We start from the raw sequence: 19977 nt of genomic DNA, 5'->3' as shown, positions 1-19977 counted from the left end.
GTGTGTGTGTGTGTATGTATGTATGTATGTATGTATGTATGTATGTGTATATATATATATGTGGGGCTGGGAAGGTGGCTCAGTGGTAGAGAGCTTGCCTTGCATGCGCGAGTCCCTGGGTTCAATTCCTCAGCACCACATAAGCAAAAAGAAAAAAGCCAGAAGTGGCACTGTGGCTCAAGTGGTAGAGCACTAGCCTTGAGCTGAAGAGCTGAGGGACAGTTCCCAGGCCCAGAGTTCAGGCCCCACGACTGGACCCCCCCAAAAAAAGTATTATGTATTTCAGTATATGGTAATACATATACTGTAAAAAAAACCTACAAAATCATCAAAAAAGTATTATAAGCACTTGTGTCTGAAAAGGAGAAATTGAGGGCAGACATGTATGCAGAGATTTTCCTCCAAGTGTAGAAAGCTATAATTTTTTATTTATATAACTAAAAATAAAGTCTATTTTAAAAAAAACTACTTCAAAGTACACAAATTTTAAAAGATTGCCTGAGAATCCGATTCAAAAATAATTTCTAAAGCAAAATGAAAAGAAGAATAGTTTTCTCAGCATTTAGTGAGAGAGGACCCATCCTATAGAAGGGTGTGCAATTAAGAGTTTAATAGGACCAGGAAGCTGAAAAACACGTGTTGTTTGGCGCTGGGGTTAGGGTGGTATGGAGGGGAGGTCAAGGGAGGGAAAGGCAGATGAGTGGAGAGAGAAAGGGCAAGTGAGTACAGCCACACTATTCAACGTATATATGTGAAAATGAAACAGGCAACTTGAGGTGATAGGTGGGGTTGGCAGAGATTGGGAAGAAATGTGGAAGGGGCAACATTGCTCAAGAAGCATTGTACTCAGAAAGTGACATGTTGAGTTGAAGCCCCTTTGAACAACTAAAGATAATAAAATAAATTAATCACTAAGTAGAGTTCAATGGGAGTCCACAGAATTAAGATCCTCACCCCCAAAGAATAATACACTACTTCAGAAAGCTCTCAAATCCTGAGTTAAGCCAAAGGTGAGATGTGAGTTTTAGCCAGACTTTGTTTATCAATTATTTATATACTGACTTTTGGAGATCAAACTAACTTTCACACCAGGGCTAAATACTGAATACAAGCAATGATGCAACTGTATGCATGTATGCATGTAGATATGTATGTACTGGTGATAGTGATGGTGATGGAGACAAACTAAAAATTTTACATTTGAGGCCTGAGGGTATTTTTAAAAACATTTTTTAAAAGTTTGATAAATAAATAATATCATTCCCTTCTTTGTTAATTACGGTAAATTATTTACCTTTGGTACTCTTGGAAGCACACTGGTGACATTAATTATTGAAACAATGAATTATATCACACAAAAAGGTATCATCACCATCATGTAATATTTAATAGGGCTCACTGAATGTGCCAGCATACCAGGATTCCACGTCCTCTGAGTCCTTCCTTTCCTCTTTCCCTCTTGCTATTTTTTTGCTACTTATTTGAACAAATGCCATACTTGATCAAAACAAAGACCTAGGTGTCTTAATACATGTCCCAAACATAAAACATAAACGTATTTTCCTTCAAGGATATTTGCTTATCAGTTTTATGGGTGGCCCTAACTAACTCTGAATAACTTCAATACAGACCCACAAAATGCTTGACTGACAGTCCAACTACCTAAATACAAAATAAACAACCAACTAAACCTCCAGTTTTAGAGATGGTTTCTTTCCCAACTGTCTCCAAACACTTTGTCCAGATCAGAGTTTGCTTAAAACTGAAAGGGGAAATTTCAGCTACTTGTTTATTTTTATCAACAATATTTTCTCAAAATCTTCGGACTCATTAGTGTGCAAGGCACTATGGGACCAAAGAAAAGCCTTCCCTCCGTTTTGTTACTGAAAGAATAACCATTGAAAATCAGGAGGGCAACACATATGGTGATGCCAAAGATGAACTAGCCCTGACTCCTAAGTCTCCTGCAGCAAGGTGGGGGTGCCCTGTGCTTCATGGAAAAGCTCAGCTTGGAAGCTGTGTCACTTAGACTTGAAAATAGTCTTTGTCACTTGTAGAGAAGCCTTGTGGGACACTACTGGGTTTTCCATTGTAGAAAGGCAACTCAGCCTTTAACTACAGCCTTTAACATGGCCCCACCAGAAACAAAGAAGAAGCTCCATCCTCAATCTTTCTTTATGTTCAATTTCTGAATGCTTCTAGGAATACCCTCAACATCCCTTGCTGGTTTTGTCATGCTTAGCCAATTTTCTATTATTGCATTACAGTCCTCCCTCACACACTTTATTTTTTAGCAGTATTGTGGTTTAAACTTGGCCTTGCGCTTGCTTGAGCCCACCAGTCTTTTTGGCTTCAGTTATTTTTCAGATTGGATCTTGTTTTTGCCCAGGTCTGGCTTTTGACCATGATCTTTTTTTTTAAACTTTGTTGAATTTTTTATTTAAATATATCAAAGGGCATAAAAAGAAAAATAACTGAATTTGAATAGGAAGTATTTAAGTCCTTAAATACAAAATACCAGGGATATTTATAGATGATCTTGGATAATATCAGTGATTTCATGGTAAGCCTGATAATGTACATCTAATCCAAACAAAAAGTCTACATGACTATAATGAGAAATAGATTTGTGGTAAATGAGGCTTGTGATTTCAGAATATAAAATTGTAATATCTTCATGTAGACCACAATCTTCTTCTCTAGATCTCCCATGTAGCTGGGACAACAGGTGTGCATCATTCTACAGGGTTTCTTTGATGAGATGGCAAGTTTTTGCCAGGCCTAGTCTCAAACCAAGATCTTTCTGCATTTTGCCTCTCAAGTAGCTGTGATTACAAGCATGTGTCACCATGACTGGTCCTCCTTACTCTTCAATTGGGGAATTGATTTGTATGGAGATTAACAAATGTCCATCAAGTTCTGGCACAAATACCAGTGTAGCCATGGGATTATAATGAGGTCTCTCTTCATGTGTGTTCAGCTTTTGAGTACTTTCTAGCTAACTTTCATATAATTTAGGGTTTTTAAATTTTTTATTAAAATATGATAACCCACAGAGAGCAAAAGCAAAAATAAAAATATTTCAGGTCTATGCACAGCACTGGACCTCTTTTACAGTTATGTACAGAGGACACTTACAGCTAACCAATCATGTCCATTCAGAGGTAAGAATGCATCTTATTAAAAACCCAGGTGGGTGACATTGCCCAAAAGAAGAAATGTACTCATTACCTGACTTATGATAACCCCTCTGTATATCACCTTAATAATAATAATAATAATAATAATAAATTTAAACCAGGTCTCATTTAGTCACTCAAGAAATGTCTAATTTCCTTTGTTAACAGCTCTACCACAACTTTCTGTTCATCAACTCTATAGCAAAGACTATGTTACATCCATTTGTTGAGTTCTCAGGACCTTCTAGAGCTGGGAGTAATATCATCTTCATTTTACAGATGAGACAAATGTGGATCAGAGACTTCAGCAATTTGGCCATACAAGGCTGACACATAGTCCAGGTGGCTTCAGTATAACATATTAAAGAAAAATTCTTGTTGACTTTCTAAGACCTTTTACTCCCATGTCAAGAGTAATATGAATATGCACATCCCTTTTCATCTTCGAAGTGATGTCAAGGATCCTATTAAAATTATTCAATAGAATCCAAGGCCTGACTAATGATGATATCACTGTCTCCAAGAGCTTAATGCTTCCCCAAAATAGTTTCTCACTAGCCCTATTCATTAGAAGAGGGCAAGAACATGCTGGCCTTACAACCAGGACACACCCAAATGCTCTGGCCAGGAAAACAGTGTCTGGACACAGAAGGAAGAGGTAGGGGTAGGAATGTGTTTACAAAGAAAAAAAAGAAAAAAGGGAAAGAGGGAGGTAGGGAGGGAAGAAGGGAAGGAGATTAAATTAGCTCTAATATTAAGGAAACTCCCCAGGTTACTGTGAACACCCCCATGTTGGCTGTCATACTCAGGGTCTAGGATTGAATCTGCAGACTCCTCTTCTGTCTTGTTTGCCACCTCTGTAAGCCTGCAGAAGTGGTTTTTAAAATTGACCAGCCTTGATAGGCAAATATGGACAGCACCCAACTGACATAACAGGTTACATACAAAACACAGTACACCTAATCTGGGAAACAGTAAACACAATTTAGTGGAGTGATGGCTGGATGACATAACCACCCCTGAGAGTCCAGGAATGCAAAGGCATGTCAAAGATAAATCCACCCTGGGAGCACAAATTGGACAGGGACAAGGCTGAGAAACACATGTGGATATCAGTTCCCAAACACAAGGATTAAGAGGACGTAGGTTTAAGGTAGGCTGTGGTATACCGTATCCTGGTAAATGGCAGGTCAAAGCATCCCCTGCACTTCCTTTTCTGCATTAGGGTAATAAATAGATAAAAAAATTCATTGTGATGATGGAATGACCCAAACACTATAAAAATGATCTGAAAATTCTACATTGCCATGTAAACACAAACGCAAAATATAATAGTGTCTAATGTCCCGAGATTTTAATAATTGAAGATAATTTAGTTCTTACATTTACATAATGGTGCTTCTCTTTGGGCAAACATTAGGAGAGCAGACACTTTGCTACTGGGAGAGGTCAGAGAAGCTGGCAAGATTAAGCAAATGTAGCTGTTATTATGGGAAATACCTGCTAATATGGGATTCTTGGGACTGTGTAGGTAGTTCAGGAGGAAGGCACTTGCCCAGCACGCACAAGGCCCTAAGTTTGAGCACTGCAAAAACAAGTGGACAAACATGAATCCTTTAAATGGCCCATGTGCTTTTCTAAGATCTGTCATTTGTTGCCTATTAAAGTGGTCAAATGCTTAATGATCAGCAAGAGATCGAGTTTAAGCATCCGCTAGATGTACAATCATTATCTCCCCTCCCCCAGCTTTCGATGTTTTCAGATAGGCTCACAATATGTGGCCTAGGCTGGCCTTGAATTCATGATCCTGGCCTCAATCATCAATGTGCAGGTATTATAGTCATGAACTTCCACATCTAGACAGACCTAAGCTTCATTTTCAGCTCTTCCACCTACAATCTGTGTGGCAGTGCACAGTTACACACTTTCCTCAGTCCCAGTTTACTCGTTTGTAAAGTGGCAATGATAATAACTATATCAGACAGTGGCTTGGAACATGAAACAAATGACACTCTTTTAGTAAAATGTGGCAGATACAATAGGAAATACTGGAATAATTGAGATCAACAGTGGATGTCAAGTGAAGGGCAAAATAACACCCCAGATATTAATGCTATTCAGACATCCAGCGCAGCTATTTTCAAACTAGAATCAAACAATAAAATAAAAATACAAAGTAGGAAGGTCATTTTTTTTCTCTAAAGTCCTTTTTTAAAAACAACAACAACAAAAAACCAACTACTGTTGCTTTTAACATTTATTTTGAGACTAGACTAAAACCTATTGCAAAGCTTGGTTTTGGTGGATTTCCAAAACTCTGATTCATTTCAAGTTAATTTATCTAGGAATGTCAATAGAAGAAAGTGAATAAAGGTCAGCCTGGAAGCTGAGAATGTCACTAAGTTTAGAAGGCTAAACTAACTGCACTACCGTAAGTAACTCACAATTCCAACCTCTCTGCCTGAAAAAAAAGAAAATCTGTAATCTTGTGGACCAATCTTTGCAAGGTGTTAAATGTATCTGAGTAATGCTGGCAATGCACTTTGAAGAGAAAGCAGTGTATTAAATGTCACTAGTCAGAGGTGCTTATCTTCCTGGGGACTATCTCTAACAAATCTTTAACCCTAGACTATGGCTGGCTACCTTTTGCCATCTGGCACATTTTAGAACCACGTTAGAATTAGCATAAGGGAAAAAAATAGGAAAGTCAATGTCTGGGTGTGAAGTGGAGGTAGGGATGGGTGGGGTGGAATAGGGTGAGAAACAGAACAGGAAAACCTATTAGCAGAACAGGTCTTTTGGATTGAGGGTTCTTTCTCCTTTTCTATTACTGAGGTTACAGAAAACAGGTCTCCAGAAGGGCTCTCCAATTTGCATACTATTTGCTAACAAACCAACTAGATGAACATTGCAAGATATGAAATGATTTCAGCCTCAGGTGCTGGGTGTGATGGTGCACATCTGTAATCTCAGCTATGTGGGAGGTGAAGAAAGGAGGATATAGGACTGAGACTGGTCTGGAACTGAGGCTAATCCCAGGCAACACTGTACGAACCTCTCTAAAAAATAAGAGCAAAAAAGGACTGGAGGTGTGACTCAAGTAGCAGAGCCCTGTGTTCAAACTCTAGTAGTGACCAAAGGAAGATTGAAAAGAAAAAAAAAAGAAAGAAGGGAGGGAAAATGGAAGAAAGGATAAAAGAAAGAAGGGGGAGAAAGGAAGGAAGAAAGGAAGAAAGAAAGGAAAATGAAATAAAGATGGAGTCTAATTCAGAGAATCAGAATTACAGGCCATGAGATAAATGAAAAGGCTTATAGTGTGGACAGTAACAGTTGTGTGTGTGTATGCACCCACCTGGTGGCTACCACAAGGCTTCTAGTATCATTCACAGAATGATACCATCAACAATCAAACAGTGATGCAACTATTTATATAATACTTTAACTAAACCTTCCAGTTCAGTCACTCTTTGAAGGCCTGCCCTTCATCGCTTTTGACAAAAATCATGTGGACAAATCTTGCCTGAAAAGCAAAGTCCACAAGAAGGAAAGCAGTCCAGTCAGAGAGAGGAGACAGGGCAACCACTGCTATATTTCTCCTGTCACAGATAAGCCTGCATTTATATCAAGACAACTCAAGGAAATGCAAGATGTTCACCTCATAGAAATTAATTGGCAAGAGGCAAAATTAAAGAAGGATCTATATTATAATGGAAAGAAATTCAGAATCACTGCAGACTTCTTCACACAAAGCCTCAATCCAAGCACGGAAGATCAACTGCCAACCCAAACTGATCTACCCAGTGAAACTATGATTTACATTAGATGGTGAAACCCAAACCTTCCTTGACAAACAAAAATTAAAGGAATTCATGATCACTAAACTAGCATTACAAAGTATTCTAAAGGGAGGAATACAATCTGAAGAAAGCAATCAAAATCAAAGAAACATATCAGACAAAAATCACTAGATCCATCTAGTAAGCACAAAAAAGGAAAAATACAAGAAATCAAGAAAATGGCAAGAAAAATGACACATCTCTATTATAACCCTAAATATTAATGGACTCAATTCTCCAATCAAAAGAAGAATAGCATATTGGATTAAAAATAAAATCCAGCATTCTGTTTTGGGTTATTTTTGAATTGATTAAAGCTTCCACTAACTATATGTCTTTTAATATATTTACCTGTATGTCACATATAATGAATAAAAGATATTAACCTCTGATCTTAGATAAAAGTTCAGATATACACATTTGCACAAAATAACATACCTTTAAAAATAAAGAACCATTAAGAATGTGATAAAGGCTGTCAAGCTAACTTATAATAGAAAATAGCCTTATTTCAAAAGCAGCAGCAGCAGCAGCAGCAGCAGCAGCACAGTCCCAAACACAAAGGCTTTCTTTCCTGCACACCCCGCAAAAAAATGAGTTAATTTTAAAAAAGAAACTAATTGGCAAGAGGTTCCTTTCTAATTTATTTTTGCATAAAATAGAAACATTTATACATAATTATACTAAAGTTCATTTTTTTATTTCACTAGGGATAGTTCTTGCCTAGCAAGCTTGAGGCTTTGAGTATAAATCCTCAGTATTAGAAAACTAACAACCACAAAGCATCAAATCATACAATCTCAAGGTTATGCACTAAAGTTGCAGGAAAGGGATGGCCTGCATAGCCAGGCTGGGGTCTCCCCTTGAAGGAAAGGGCTGATAGTCACCCCTTCTAATCATCTACCCTACCTTGACTGAGAAATGGGGAAGAAGCTGATCAGACCCTGGCACGGCCACAAGCACAAATCTGACTGAGTAGATGCAGGAAAAGCCACTCACACTTTTATAAATGACTTCTGCTTCTTTTTTTTTTTTTTTTTTTTGTCGGTCGTGGGCTTGAACTCTGGGCCTGGGCGCTGTCCCTCAGCTCTTCAGCTCAAGGCGAGCGCTCTACCACTTGAGCTACAGCGCCACTTCTGGTTTTCTGGTGGTTTATTGGAGATAGGAGTCTCACGGTCTCTCCTGCCCGGGCTGGCTTTGAACCGCGATCCTCAGATCTCAGCCTCCTGAGTAGCTAGGATTACAGGCGTGAGCCACCAGCGCCCGGCTCTGCTTCTATCTTTAACTCTCAGAAATCCTATTAAATGTTCAGACTACAGTACACATTCTTCAGTCTTATCACTACTTCTCATCTGTTAAAAAGAAATGGATTTGATTGGCCTAATTATATGTACACTGCTATCATATCTTTGACCTCAAATCTATCTTAAGTCAAGTATGTCTTAACATGCCATACTTTTTATAGTCTGTTGCTCAATATTAGAACTTAGTTCTTTTTTAAGGCATATTAAATAGTAAAAAGTTATTAGAACTGGAAATAAGCATCAGGAAGAACACTATGTCTTTCATGCTAAAAAAGAAAAATGGACCAACATAGTGGTCCTAAAAAATATCATTAACAATACCAGTAAGGGCTTGGTGCCGGTGGCTGATACCTGTAATCCTAGCTACTAGGGAGTCAGAGCTGACAATGGTGGCTGGAAGCCAGCCCATGGACTTGCCTGCTGGGAAAGACTCCTGTCACCAATAAACTACTCAGAAAAAGATGGTGCTAGGGCTCAAGTGGTAGAGCATCAGCTTTGAGCTTAAGAAGCTCAGAGACAGCATCCAGGGCTTGAGGTCAAGCCCCAGGACTGGCACAAAAAAAAAATTTTTTTTAAACCAAAAACCCAAACCAAACCAAAAAACTGCCAAGAATACTAGTAAATATAACATTTGGAAGATAGGGCATGAAATTCTTTGCTCATAGGGAACAATACAGATGTATAATGTAGGTGTTAAAGGAGCCAACCTGGAACCAGATAGCCAGTGACTGACAAACTGTGTTCCCTAGGACAGTTAATTAAATTCTTTGGTCCTTGTTTCCTCATTTAAGGGGCAAAGAAGTAATCTCATAAGGCTGTGAAATACTAACGATACTGGTGAGCCATGTGGAACAATTCAATAAGCATCCTTGCCATTCTATCTCCTGACACTTAAGGTATCTGATGAAGAGCAATCCACTTAGGAAATGGGGACAGGCTCTTCTGTGTCATATAGTACAAGTACTTAAGCCATACTGGACAGTTGCTTTCAATAATTATATCAGGAGACATGAAAGCAAAAGTTTAACTACATTCATCCAAGGCAACCAGCCTTCAGTTTATAGACTCATGCCTTTTATTAACTCCTATTTGAAAAGAATGTTTCTAAAGCACAGTTGATGCTCCAAGACAAGCTGACACACAACCATCTGAGACGATAAAAGACATCTGAAGATGATAGAACAAGATTAGCCATCCCTTGGTATCAAAGGGGGACTTGTTCAAGAACCAACCCTCTGCAAATACACAAAAGAACAGATAGTCAAGTCCCTTCTGTAAAATAGCATTGAATCCACATATAACCTAGACATATTCTCCTGTGTGCTTCTTCTCTAGAACACCTCATATAACATAAATGCTGTTGTAAATAGCTATCATATTGTATTGTTCAGAGGGGAAAAGTCTGTACATGTACACTATAGATGCAATTCTCCCCGAAATACTGATGACATACAATGGATTGAATCAGTGGGTAAGGAGGACATAAAGAACCAACATAAAGCTTTCATTCAGTGTTGCTATGAGCAGTGCTTTCTAACTACTGGAGATTTAAAACACATATATACATACATACACACATACACACACATACATATACACACATGTAATCCAACCATAGAGATGCTGATTTTGTAAGTATCTCATTTTTATAAAAGCTACAGATGATATCTAGGTGCACTTGCAGATAAGAAATCTTTTTAATTTTGAAGCATTCAACTCTTGATACAATGAAAATTCAAAGCAGTTATATTCTCAAATGTACTCCCAGCAATCTCATAAGCAGGATTTTCCTCTAAAATTATCTGGCAAATGCCAAGACATGGTTTTATGATACATGTCCAAAGCATATTTTCAAATGACTCTGCATTAACAGGTAAAAGGGAAGGCAAAAGAACAGAGACCTCATGGCTAACCCCAACATCATAGTAGAATGGATGTTCTCTAGTCTCTAGGGTGAATGGAGTTCCTTACAGACCGACCAGGATGAAGACCTAGCAGAGAATAGGGATATATTTACCTCTCCCACTCACTTCTAGCTTGGCGTCCATAATTGCTTTTACCCAGCACAAGACCCTAGAAGGTAGGAGGAGTAGCCATCTGTACTTATCACCCTGGGTCTCAACTGTATTTTAACTGTGGCTAATGTGCAAACAGAGGAGTCAGCAGGGACAATGAAGAGGCAACTGGGCTTTTGGAGGGAGCAATGCACAGTAAGTTCATTCTTATTTATTCCTCACCTTTACTTGTCAAAGCAACTTTACTCGAACAATGATAAGCTAGCTTAAAATTGGACACTAAGTTATGTATCATAGACTTAAGAATTCTAATATTAAAGACTTTTTTCATGCTTTCCAACAGAACTATTATTCTGGAAAAATGACACAAATGACACAGACTAGTATCTTCTGAGCACTCAGTTCTAACTCACAGTGCTTCAATGCACTACTGAAGTAAACACTTCTTGGTCATACATGGTGTAAAGACTCTCCTTTCTCACAGCCTCTCTCCAGAACTCAGCATTTTCCCTCTTCTCCAAATACCAAACATGAATTACACTCTTCACACATGTTCTAAACAAGAGCAAAGTGCCACTGATTGCTAAGGTATCCATTTCATGCATAATTTCATAAGTTTTATAGAGTTGTCTTAGGGTCAAGAGAATAAGGTTTTGTTTTGTGTTTTTTTTAATCTAAGTATTTTTAATACACCTATTAACTTTTTACTACAATTAGGAGCATGAAGACAGCAGGATTACCCTACTAGGCTAATGATCCTATTCAACCAGGATGAGAGTCCTTCAGAAAATCTCAAACAATACCTGGCTACAACCAGGAGCTTAGGTTCATTATTTGAGACAAAGGCTTTCTCTGGTTCTAACACCCTCTTGAACCAATGACGTACTATTGAACCTATAACCAATGTTTTTTTATATGTCTGACCAAATGCTGAATAGCCTTTGTAGTCTCCTGTGAAAGGCCTGCTGGCTAAGACTGCCCATAGGGTGTAAAGCAATCTTCTACTGTGGGCCCTTAGGAAGTACAATGAACATTCAGATGCCTGACATCAGCATGACTAGACAAGTGGGAGTTCCAAAAATCTGAATCTTCAGCTTAGGCATAAGTGACTACCAGTTACTCATCAACCTCAATACACCTTCACTATGCAGTGATTAAGGAAGGCTAGTGTGATCTCACCAATTATTTCTGTTGCTTAAATGTTACAAGCCACTCTGAATTCATTTTATTGTCTAGATAGTTGTATCCATCACCAGAGAGATCACTACCATACATATTTAAAACCAGTCATTTGGGTATGTCTAGAATTATCCTATAAACAACTGGTCAACACACAGCAGGATTGTGTTACTGGGACTTCTTGAATCAACCCAATACTTATTTAATTGTAATGACTAGGAAGAAAAGATTACACAAATAAATCTAACAGAGATTCAGGGAAAAAACAAAAACAAACAAAATCCTATCATGACTTGAGAAGGCCCATTACAGGCAATTTTGAAGCTAAGAAATAAAAAACATGACCAACCTAATCTTTAACTTTCTGCTACAAACAATCCTGAAAAATTCCAATGTGCATATATCATTTGCTTAGCAAACATTCATTTGAATGTCAGCAACTTTCACTGACAATTATTATCAACTCTCTTTAAAAGGAATCTATAATTTTTTCTTGGACTTTGTGAGTTCTCTTAGGAATTGGAGGGACATTGCTAATTCTGGTACAATTACTTCTTTTCTTGAAAGTACTAGTATGAGAGTATTTACAAATGCAAAATCATATATATGTATTTTGTTATGGGGCACAGAATTCCATTAAATCATACAATGCCAATTCATCAATCAAATAATATTTGAAGAAGAATGCATACCTGCTCTTTGGATGGCACAAGGAGTTCTTCAATCATCATGCTGTCCCGTGCATAGGAGCTTCTGTTCAATGTGTAAGACCTATCCGAACTGAAGGAGCGGAGGCTGTTGTATTTACAGTTAACCATTCAACAGTGGTGGATGATGATGATGAGATGGATAAAAGAAAATTAATGCATGCAACTTTTAAATAACAGGCAAGATGGCTAGAAATATTAACAAATGTGTCCAGAAATACAGAAATGAAATTCTTTATATTGGGAAAATGTCTTGATTCTTCTCTTTTTGGTTCCGGTTAGCTTTCCTTGAACGATGGCATGGGATTATGGGAGTGTGTAATAGGTCTTTGGGAACTAGTGCTGGGTTTAGAATATGGAGAGCTCTGTCTGTAGTTGTTACCCCTCATGGACATTATCAACAAGGAAGACATGTTTTGAATATTCCAGCATGATCCTCTTTGATATCATTCTGGCCTCAAGGAGACATTCCAATATCCTATCTGGTTATTTTTTTGTCTCTCCTGCTTTCTACTCTTTTCCTCCTCACTCCTTTCACTGCTTTCCTTGCCAGCCACTTCCAAATCACACCTGCAGTCCTTTAGCTTCCCAGAGTTACAGCTCTCCAGAGGTCCAGAAGTGCCATTTAACCACATTGACTTGGAAACTAAAAGCCATTAGAGAAATAGACTATAGGATTACAGCTCTACCACATCCCTTGGTTACTTTGCATACATCTACATAGGTCATGCAAAGGTCAATTAATTACAATTAATCTTAGTCTTGGATTAATGCCTCAAGATTTTCCCTGAACAGGGAGAGGATGAAGAGGGAAGAGGTGAGGAACTGCTCCCAAGCCAATCTCTTTTATAACTTTTAATCCCCTCCTCTTTTCTGATGAATTATGAGACTTTTTATCTTGTCCTTTTGGAATTGAGATATAAAATAGAAAGTGGCTTCAATGGAGTCTAGAACTGGCTTCTCAGCAATAGGGTATGCCACAACTAGCATTATTAATCAATTTCAAGGCTTTGAGATTGTCTTTGGTGGAGGGACAAGGGCCATTAGAAACTAGCACTTTTTGTTTCTTCTTCCCCTGCCTACATAAATAATAAACTGCCTAGATTAAATGTGTCATATCATGGCTTTACCTCTTAAACCATGGTCCTAGCCTTGTCTTACATATGGTTGACTAGGAAAAGTGCAAAGAAGAGTTCAATAGGCAATGATTTCTTGCTTTGTACAAAACTGTTTCTTTTTTTCACTGCTTACTGCTCTAAAGATAACCTAAAGATGGGCATCCTTCTGTCAATGTTCTGGTATTATAGGCATCATTCTAAGTGTCTACACAAATGGATGATACATTCTTCAAGGATTGGAGCCTTAGTTTTCATCAGAATCTTAGAATGACCTCTTGAATGAAAAATAACCATCATTATACTACTAAGAGTATTACCCCTCCCCACAAGGCTTTACCCTTGGCACCATCAACTATGATTCTTCCTTCTGGCCCTTGTTACATTGGCAAGCATTTACTTGTTACTCTTGTTTCTTTTAGTCTCTTACCTACTCTCAAATACAGTGGAAGCTTTCTAAAAGCAAGAATTCTTCATAACTTAACAATGTACAAAGAACTTTGTGCTACAATAGAAATACGCTAAACTTATGCCATCCAATATCATTGGCTATTGAGTACTTGAAGTGTGGCTAATATGGCTGAACAGCAATTTTAACTACTTTGGGCTTAAGTAGCCTTATAGGGGAGATGGCTACGCCACTAACACGGTATGTTTCCAAGTATGCCTAGCTCAGTTTCACTTTGTTCAATTGATATGATTTGAGAGGCAAAGGGAGGCTCAACTCTGCCCTGGACATGCTTTTCTTGAACTGATGATTCTCATCAGTGTAACACTCATAGCACACGAAACAGCCTTTTTGTATAACTGGAGTAGAACTCTAAAAAATTTAAATATTCATGTCAGCTTCAATATATACGATTCTATTTTTAAAACATCTATATGGAATATCTATAGTTTAAAAAGTATCTGCAATTAAAATACTTTTTAGACCTAGTTTTCAACTACATCTAAGATCTGTTGATAGTTTTCCAACACTTTCTCTCAGGACCCGTGTGCTATCCCTTAGCTTTTTCAATCAGGGCTGGCACTTTAACCACTCAAGCCACAACTTTCTTCCAGTTTCTTGATGGTTAATTGGAGATAAGAGTCTTATGGACTTATATGCCTGGGCTGGCTTTGAACCACAATCCTAAAATCTCAGTCTCCTGAGTAGCTAGGATGACAAGTATGAGCCACTCATGCCTGCCTGACTTTCTCTTTTTCCATATGAGTGACAACTGCAGAACAGAGCTCAGAAATGGGAATGATGGACAGAACGGTATAAAGTTGTATTCATTTGGAATGATATCTAAAGAATCTCTTCTCGAGCATCCCAAACCATCCTTTGGTATTAAGACAGAATCTATGAAAGCTAACCAGCTTCAACGTGAATCCTAATATGGTGGCATATTTTCAGGTACTAAAATGATTGGTTATTTGCTTGGGGTGTGTTGCAAGTATTAAAGTAGGTTTTTAACTAGGGTCAACTAAATTATTTGTAGCCATCAGGGTTAGAAAAGGGAAGTATTAGATCACATGCCTCAAAATTCTAAAATTATACTACTAGTCTACCTAGCACAACTCAAATGAAAAAGAGCAACCAGCACACAGACATCCCTTTTGCTTTAACCCCAACGAAACTTGCTAAGTTATTTCATGCACTATACAAAGTTTAAGGGAGAGAAGTTCCTAAGTTTTCAATCCCTTTTAAATAAGTACTATTTCTTTTTCATATACATTGTTGCTTGCTAATTTTCTCAACCACAAACTTGATTTCTAAAGCTGAGCAGAAAACAAAAACACACTGTAGCACATCAAAGCACATGACAACATCGAGGAAAATAAAAATGAGCCAGGGAAGGGCATAGGCATATGGAAAAAGCACCATGTCTTCTTACCTTATCTTGGGACTATTAAAAAAATGTTTAAAGAAAAAAAAACAGGAGAAATAGAATGCAAAAAATCAGACAGGAAAAAAAAGAAAAAAATGTTATGGTTGCATGAGTTACACAATTAATGTATTCTTTTTTTTAAAATGTTACACTCAGAATAATTTACTTGATAATACTCTTAATGTGCTTTACAAATAACTGGCTTTATAGTTTTAAATATATATTTGCCTCTGAGCATAACATGAATTGCCAACACAAAAAAATAAAAAGACTTCCACAGAATAGCAACAAACAATGGTGCAACCAAATTAGAAGTGTCATAACCTTGAAATTATCTTCAGAAAAAAATTCTAAGAGGTAGTATGTTGTTTTCATATCTCACCGGGTACCAGCTGCTATAATTTTCCACATGTATCAGATGACTGATTTACAGAATGTGAGGAAGAAAAGGCAGCTAATTATTGGATTATAAAAGCTAGCAAGATATAAATAGATGTAAAGAATCTTGGAATCCTTTAAAATTCTGCATCTTCTCCATTATAACTTGTTGCTATCTGCCATTACCGGAAACACAGCATTTTTAAGTTATTTTTCCTCTTCTTCTGAATGACACCTGCTACAATAAGACTTAAAGGCCTTTCGAAGAAATGAATTTATAAAGAATGAGTTTCACTAAGTTATATGAGATCCAAAACTATGTACAAAAGACTAACTCAAAGAAAAATCATTTCAGTATCTAAACTGGACCAACCAACCACACAGCGAATAAACTCCAAGATTTACTTTGTGGGAAGTGCCTTCACTATTAGACAATGAAACTTTTTACAACAGATTCTTAAACTATAGGAAAATGTCCTCAGGGTTTGGGCTTAGAAGGTTTAATTATTAGCTTTAAAATAACTTTACTGTCAGCAAACACTTTGTTAATCCACACCAGAAAAAGAAGTCTTCAAATTCTGGACAAGGTCCTGTTTCTTTCAAACAGTGTAAGAAAAGTTTGAGTCAAGGTTTTCCACGTACAAAAGTTTTATGCTTCAGTTGTAAGGAGTGAATGTACCACCAGGCCCAGTCTGTGACTGGTGTTTCTGTTGCTTGCTTACTAGATCTCTTTGCAAGCAAAATAATGGCACAGTTTCACAGATTGTCTACACTTGATAGACATCTTTAATAAACACACTTTTATTCATGGGTGTGCTCTTCTATGCCTCACTCATGAATTCTTTCTGTAACAGAAAACATTCATATGTGTATTTTCTACTTCTTTACCAAATACGATTTTCTTTCCATACAGAGCACACTTTGATTTTGAAACACGTGACTCAGCTTTGACAAGGGAACTCATTTTTTTGTTACTACGCTTGAAGCATGACTATAAAGTGGGAGAAAGAAAAGACAAACAAATGATTAACACTTTTGATCATGTGAAATTAAGGACTGAAATCCACAAGAAAACAGCAGAGCACAATCTGTTGGAGCCCAACTTACCTAATTCACATTCTCATTTAAAGAACAGGTTCTGGGATCATGTGGAAAATGAAAATGATGCTGGTTTGTGACAGATCATGGTTGGTTTACATTGAATATGGCAAACAGCAACGGTGAGTTACCTGGCAGAACGGGCTCCAAGGCTGAAGCCCATGTATCCTTCTGCAGGCAGGGAATCATCACCCAGTTCCTTCAGATCCTGTGGCCCCAGATATTTGTCAGTGTCCCCAGTCAGTGCATCTTCACCTGCAGGGGTACAGATAAAGGCATGACAGGAAGCCTTTCTTTTAACCGAAGGGTCACTTTGCTGTGGAGAAAATGCTTTGATCACTAGCAAATCACCCTGTTTCCATGTCATCTTCCCTAAGCTCCTGGGTAATGTTTTTTTTTTTTAATCACTGCCACATAGAAGGGAAAAAGTGTAGGTAAAAGTTAGTGCAAATTGAAGGGTGAATTTAAGGAACATATTCAGTACCAGTTTTAAAATAACTCCCCTCTTCCTTTCCTCCCCTTTAAGCTCCAGCTGACTAGAAAGATCTTTCTTTGTCAGTTGGTTTTTTTGCCCCCTCACCCTTGATGAAGGCAGCTTGTTTGAATGGACATGGTTTGTAAAAATAAGACCTATCTGTTCATGACTGTGCTTAAGATTCTATGTGGGAAGGGAACACATTTTGAAAACAGTTTCCTTCTAGGATTTCAATTTGGAGCTTTTGTAAGAAACTAACAAGTTATTTATGCGAGTTCTAACAGCTCACTGAGCAACCGTGGAACACACTAATGTTGAACTGCTTTAAAATCTATCAAATTAATAATTTAGGCCAGCTGTCCCCAAGCACTGAAACTCCTGGGGAGCAACTCTGCTTTCTGCAGAGATAAAATGAGGGCTTCCCTAGTTTGAAAGGGGAACTATATAAATCATTCCTTATCAACACAAAGAGTTAATCACATAAACTGCTTTTACTAGCTACACAAGCCTAATATGACCTCACAGGGAAAACAACATTCCTAGAGTGACGGGGCAGGTTTTTCCGATTGTCTTCTGCCCTCTGGGAAGTTTTCAGTCCTTCTCAAAATGCAGCAGAAGCTGGGGGAAAGTTCCATCCATCCATCCATACATACACACACACACACACAGACAAATTCTCTCAGTACTTTTATTCCCTTCTGGACACAGAAAGAGTTTCAAATGTACCTAATGGCTGCATTTTCTCCAAAATAAGTGATTTATCTGCCCAGTTTTTCCTCCATTCAGTCAAATTCACAATTTCCATTCATTTAAACTCAGGAAACCAGGAGAGTTCAACTTTTAAATAACCAATCAAGTTTAAAAACACAAAACACACCACCACACGGTCAACTACTGGTAGTTTTTTTTCCCCCCAAATGTAAAAACTAAACAGATCAACTTGCTACTGCTACCCAGAAAGACCAGATTATTTTAAGTAGCTATTTACAGCTGGATTATCTGTATGTGCACTCTAAAACAAACCCAGCACGCCACCCAAGCACAACTTTAAAGATCTTACTCTTTGGTAAAGCCATTTTCACCAGGATGGGCTGAGCAAATGTTTCCCAGAGGTTTCCAGGAATTCCTTACGTAGTGATTTAGAGACCCAACCTCTAAACCAGACCCAGCAAACCAATCCCTGGACAGGAAGGAGCCACTGAGTTCACCACAGTTGCAGAGATGTCCTCAGCCTCTTGATCTTGCAGTAGACAACAGGGGAATTACACATCTTTTCCCTCACTCAGCAGAGCTCGAAGATTTTTCAAATTTTCAGAGCAAGAAAAAAAAAATCTGGCAAAGCTTGAGATTAAAAGCCTTTGGATCACTTGAGAGACATCCTTTTAAAGCGCCTTCTGATTGGATTAAGAACTCTTCTGGCAAGCCTCTCGCAGGACCGACTGGTGACCGAGATGCAAGCCCGGGAGTTATTTGTATGTAAATATGTGGATCACTGGGGTGTAGACTTTCCGTAATTTGATACCCGGGCTCTGTGGTCACTGCAGGGGTAACCGAGACCGCCCTACACGGAGTGTGAAAGCTGGGGGTGTTGAGCGTAATCCAGAGGCGACTCCTCTCAAATATGAATGAAGAAAAAACTGCCAACTGCCAACATAGGTAGAGGACAAACAGTAGAGGAAAGCAAAGAAGTGGCCCGGGCGGGGAGTGGCTGGGAGCTGCAGGCAAACTTTCAACTTTGTTCTCAGCTGGGAACACCGGGAGCCTGGGTTATTTATGGTCCCTGTCAGGTGGACGGAGGGGAGGGAGAAAGAGAGAGAGGGAGGGCCTGTCCTTGACTGCAGATTGTGAAATCCTGGGGCCCAGGGAAGCTGCCCTGACTCCCAGAACTCTCCAAGACTTGCTGAAGTTCCCTTCTCCCCCGGCGCCTCCGGGAGTCGGAGAAAAGGAGTCTGAACTACGGGGTGTCCCTCTCAGCGGGGTCCTGGGAAAGGATGGCTGGGAGGAAAGCCTTTGTTGCTGGGAGTGGAGAGGCAAGATCTAGGGTCCAGGCAGCCACTTCCCTCTTACACCAACCCCTCTCTAAACTCAAGGCCTCTCTCCTAGGTGGTTATACCTTGTTTATTTTGGCAATGAGAAAAAGAAAAACCCTACTGGGGCTTATGCATTGTCTGTCTGGGTACATAGGTGAATGTCCCTGCACCTCACTGCTCTTCTCCCTCACAGTTGGAGAATGTGGCTGGAAAAGAAACAAAGGCTTTTTGAAACTTCCATGCTGAAGTTGGCCATTAGATGCACCTAATCCCTTCGGGTGGCTGCTGAACTATACAGTGAATTGAATCTGATGAAGTGGGGGACAAAATGTGTAACAAATAAACAGAAGACTCCCGCATTATCAAGATGACCTGACAAGTCTGCTCAGCTGGGCTAGGAACACTGTCTATCTAAGGGAAGACACTTATAACACTGGATCCAAATACAGAATACTATTCCCAAGCAGAAAAGCAATTTTCCAGCTGGCACTAGTCTGGGGTGTCCCCCCCCCCCTCGGCATTTGAAAAACAGAACCCAAACTAGCAAAGTCTTGCTTGAAGACTTACCATTCACTCAAACGCTCCAACAAGGCCTGGGATGCATGGCCCCTTCCTGTGGAGTTCTTGTCAACTCTGGCCATCCTTCTACACCCACCGTCCCCTCCCCTCAGAGAATTATTTCAGTTCCTTGAATTCCTTAAACTTTTCGACTTTGAGCCTTTAAGAAGGGTGCAGCTTCAGGAAGGAAAATTTTCCCTTTCTTCGCTACTCGGCTAATGGCTAATTT

The 19977-nt window shown here is 38.8% G+C and overlaps 1 protein-coding gene across 6 annotated transcripts in view; it reads right to left on the bottom strand.

Annotated features, from left to right (window-relative positions):
• Ank3 (ankyrin 3) overlaps nucleotides 1–19977 on the bottom strand; it is a 557851-nt gene that overhangs the window by 74063 nt on the left and 463811 nt on the right. For 5 of the 6 annotated variants that reach the window (XM_070021046.1, XM_070021048.1, XM_070021047.1 and 2 more), the window contains 2 exons: nucleotides 16817–16940; nucleotides 12206–12308 (listed from right to left, as the gene is read on the bottom strand). In XM_070021046.1, the coding sequence (XP_069877147.1) occupies nucleotides 12206–12308; nucleotides 16817–16940 (227 nt within the window). Of the gene's footprint in view, nucleotides 1–12205; nucleotides 12309–16816; nucleotides 16941–18220; nucleotides 18858–19977 lie in introns of those variants that run through there. The other variant, XM_070021051.1, reaches the window with a different exon arrangement.

The sequence above is a fragment of the Dipodomys merriami genome, unplaced genomic scaffold (genome assembly GCF_024711535.1).
Source record: "Dipodomys merriami isolate MVZ:Mamm:240054 unplaced genomic scaffold, mDipMer1.0.p SCAF_14, whole genome shotgun sequence".
In the NCBI taxonomy this organism is placed as follows: domain Eukaryota; kingdom Metazoa; phylum Chordata; class Mammalia; order Rodentia; family Heteromyidae; genus Dipodomys; species Dipodomys merriami.
This window is presented reverse-complemented; position numbering and strand designations above follow the sequence as displayed.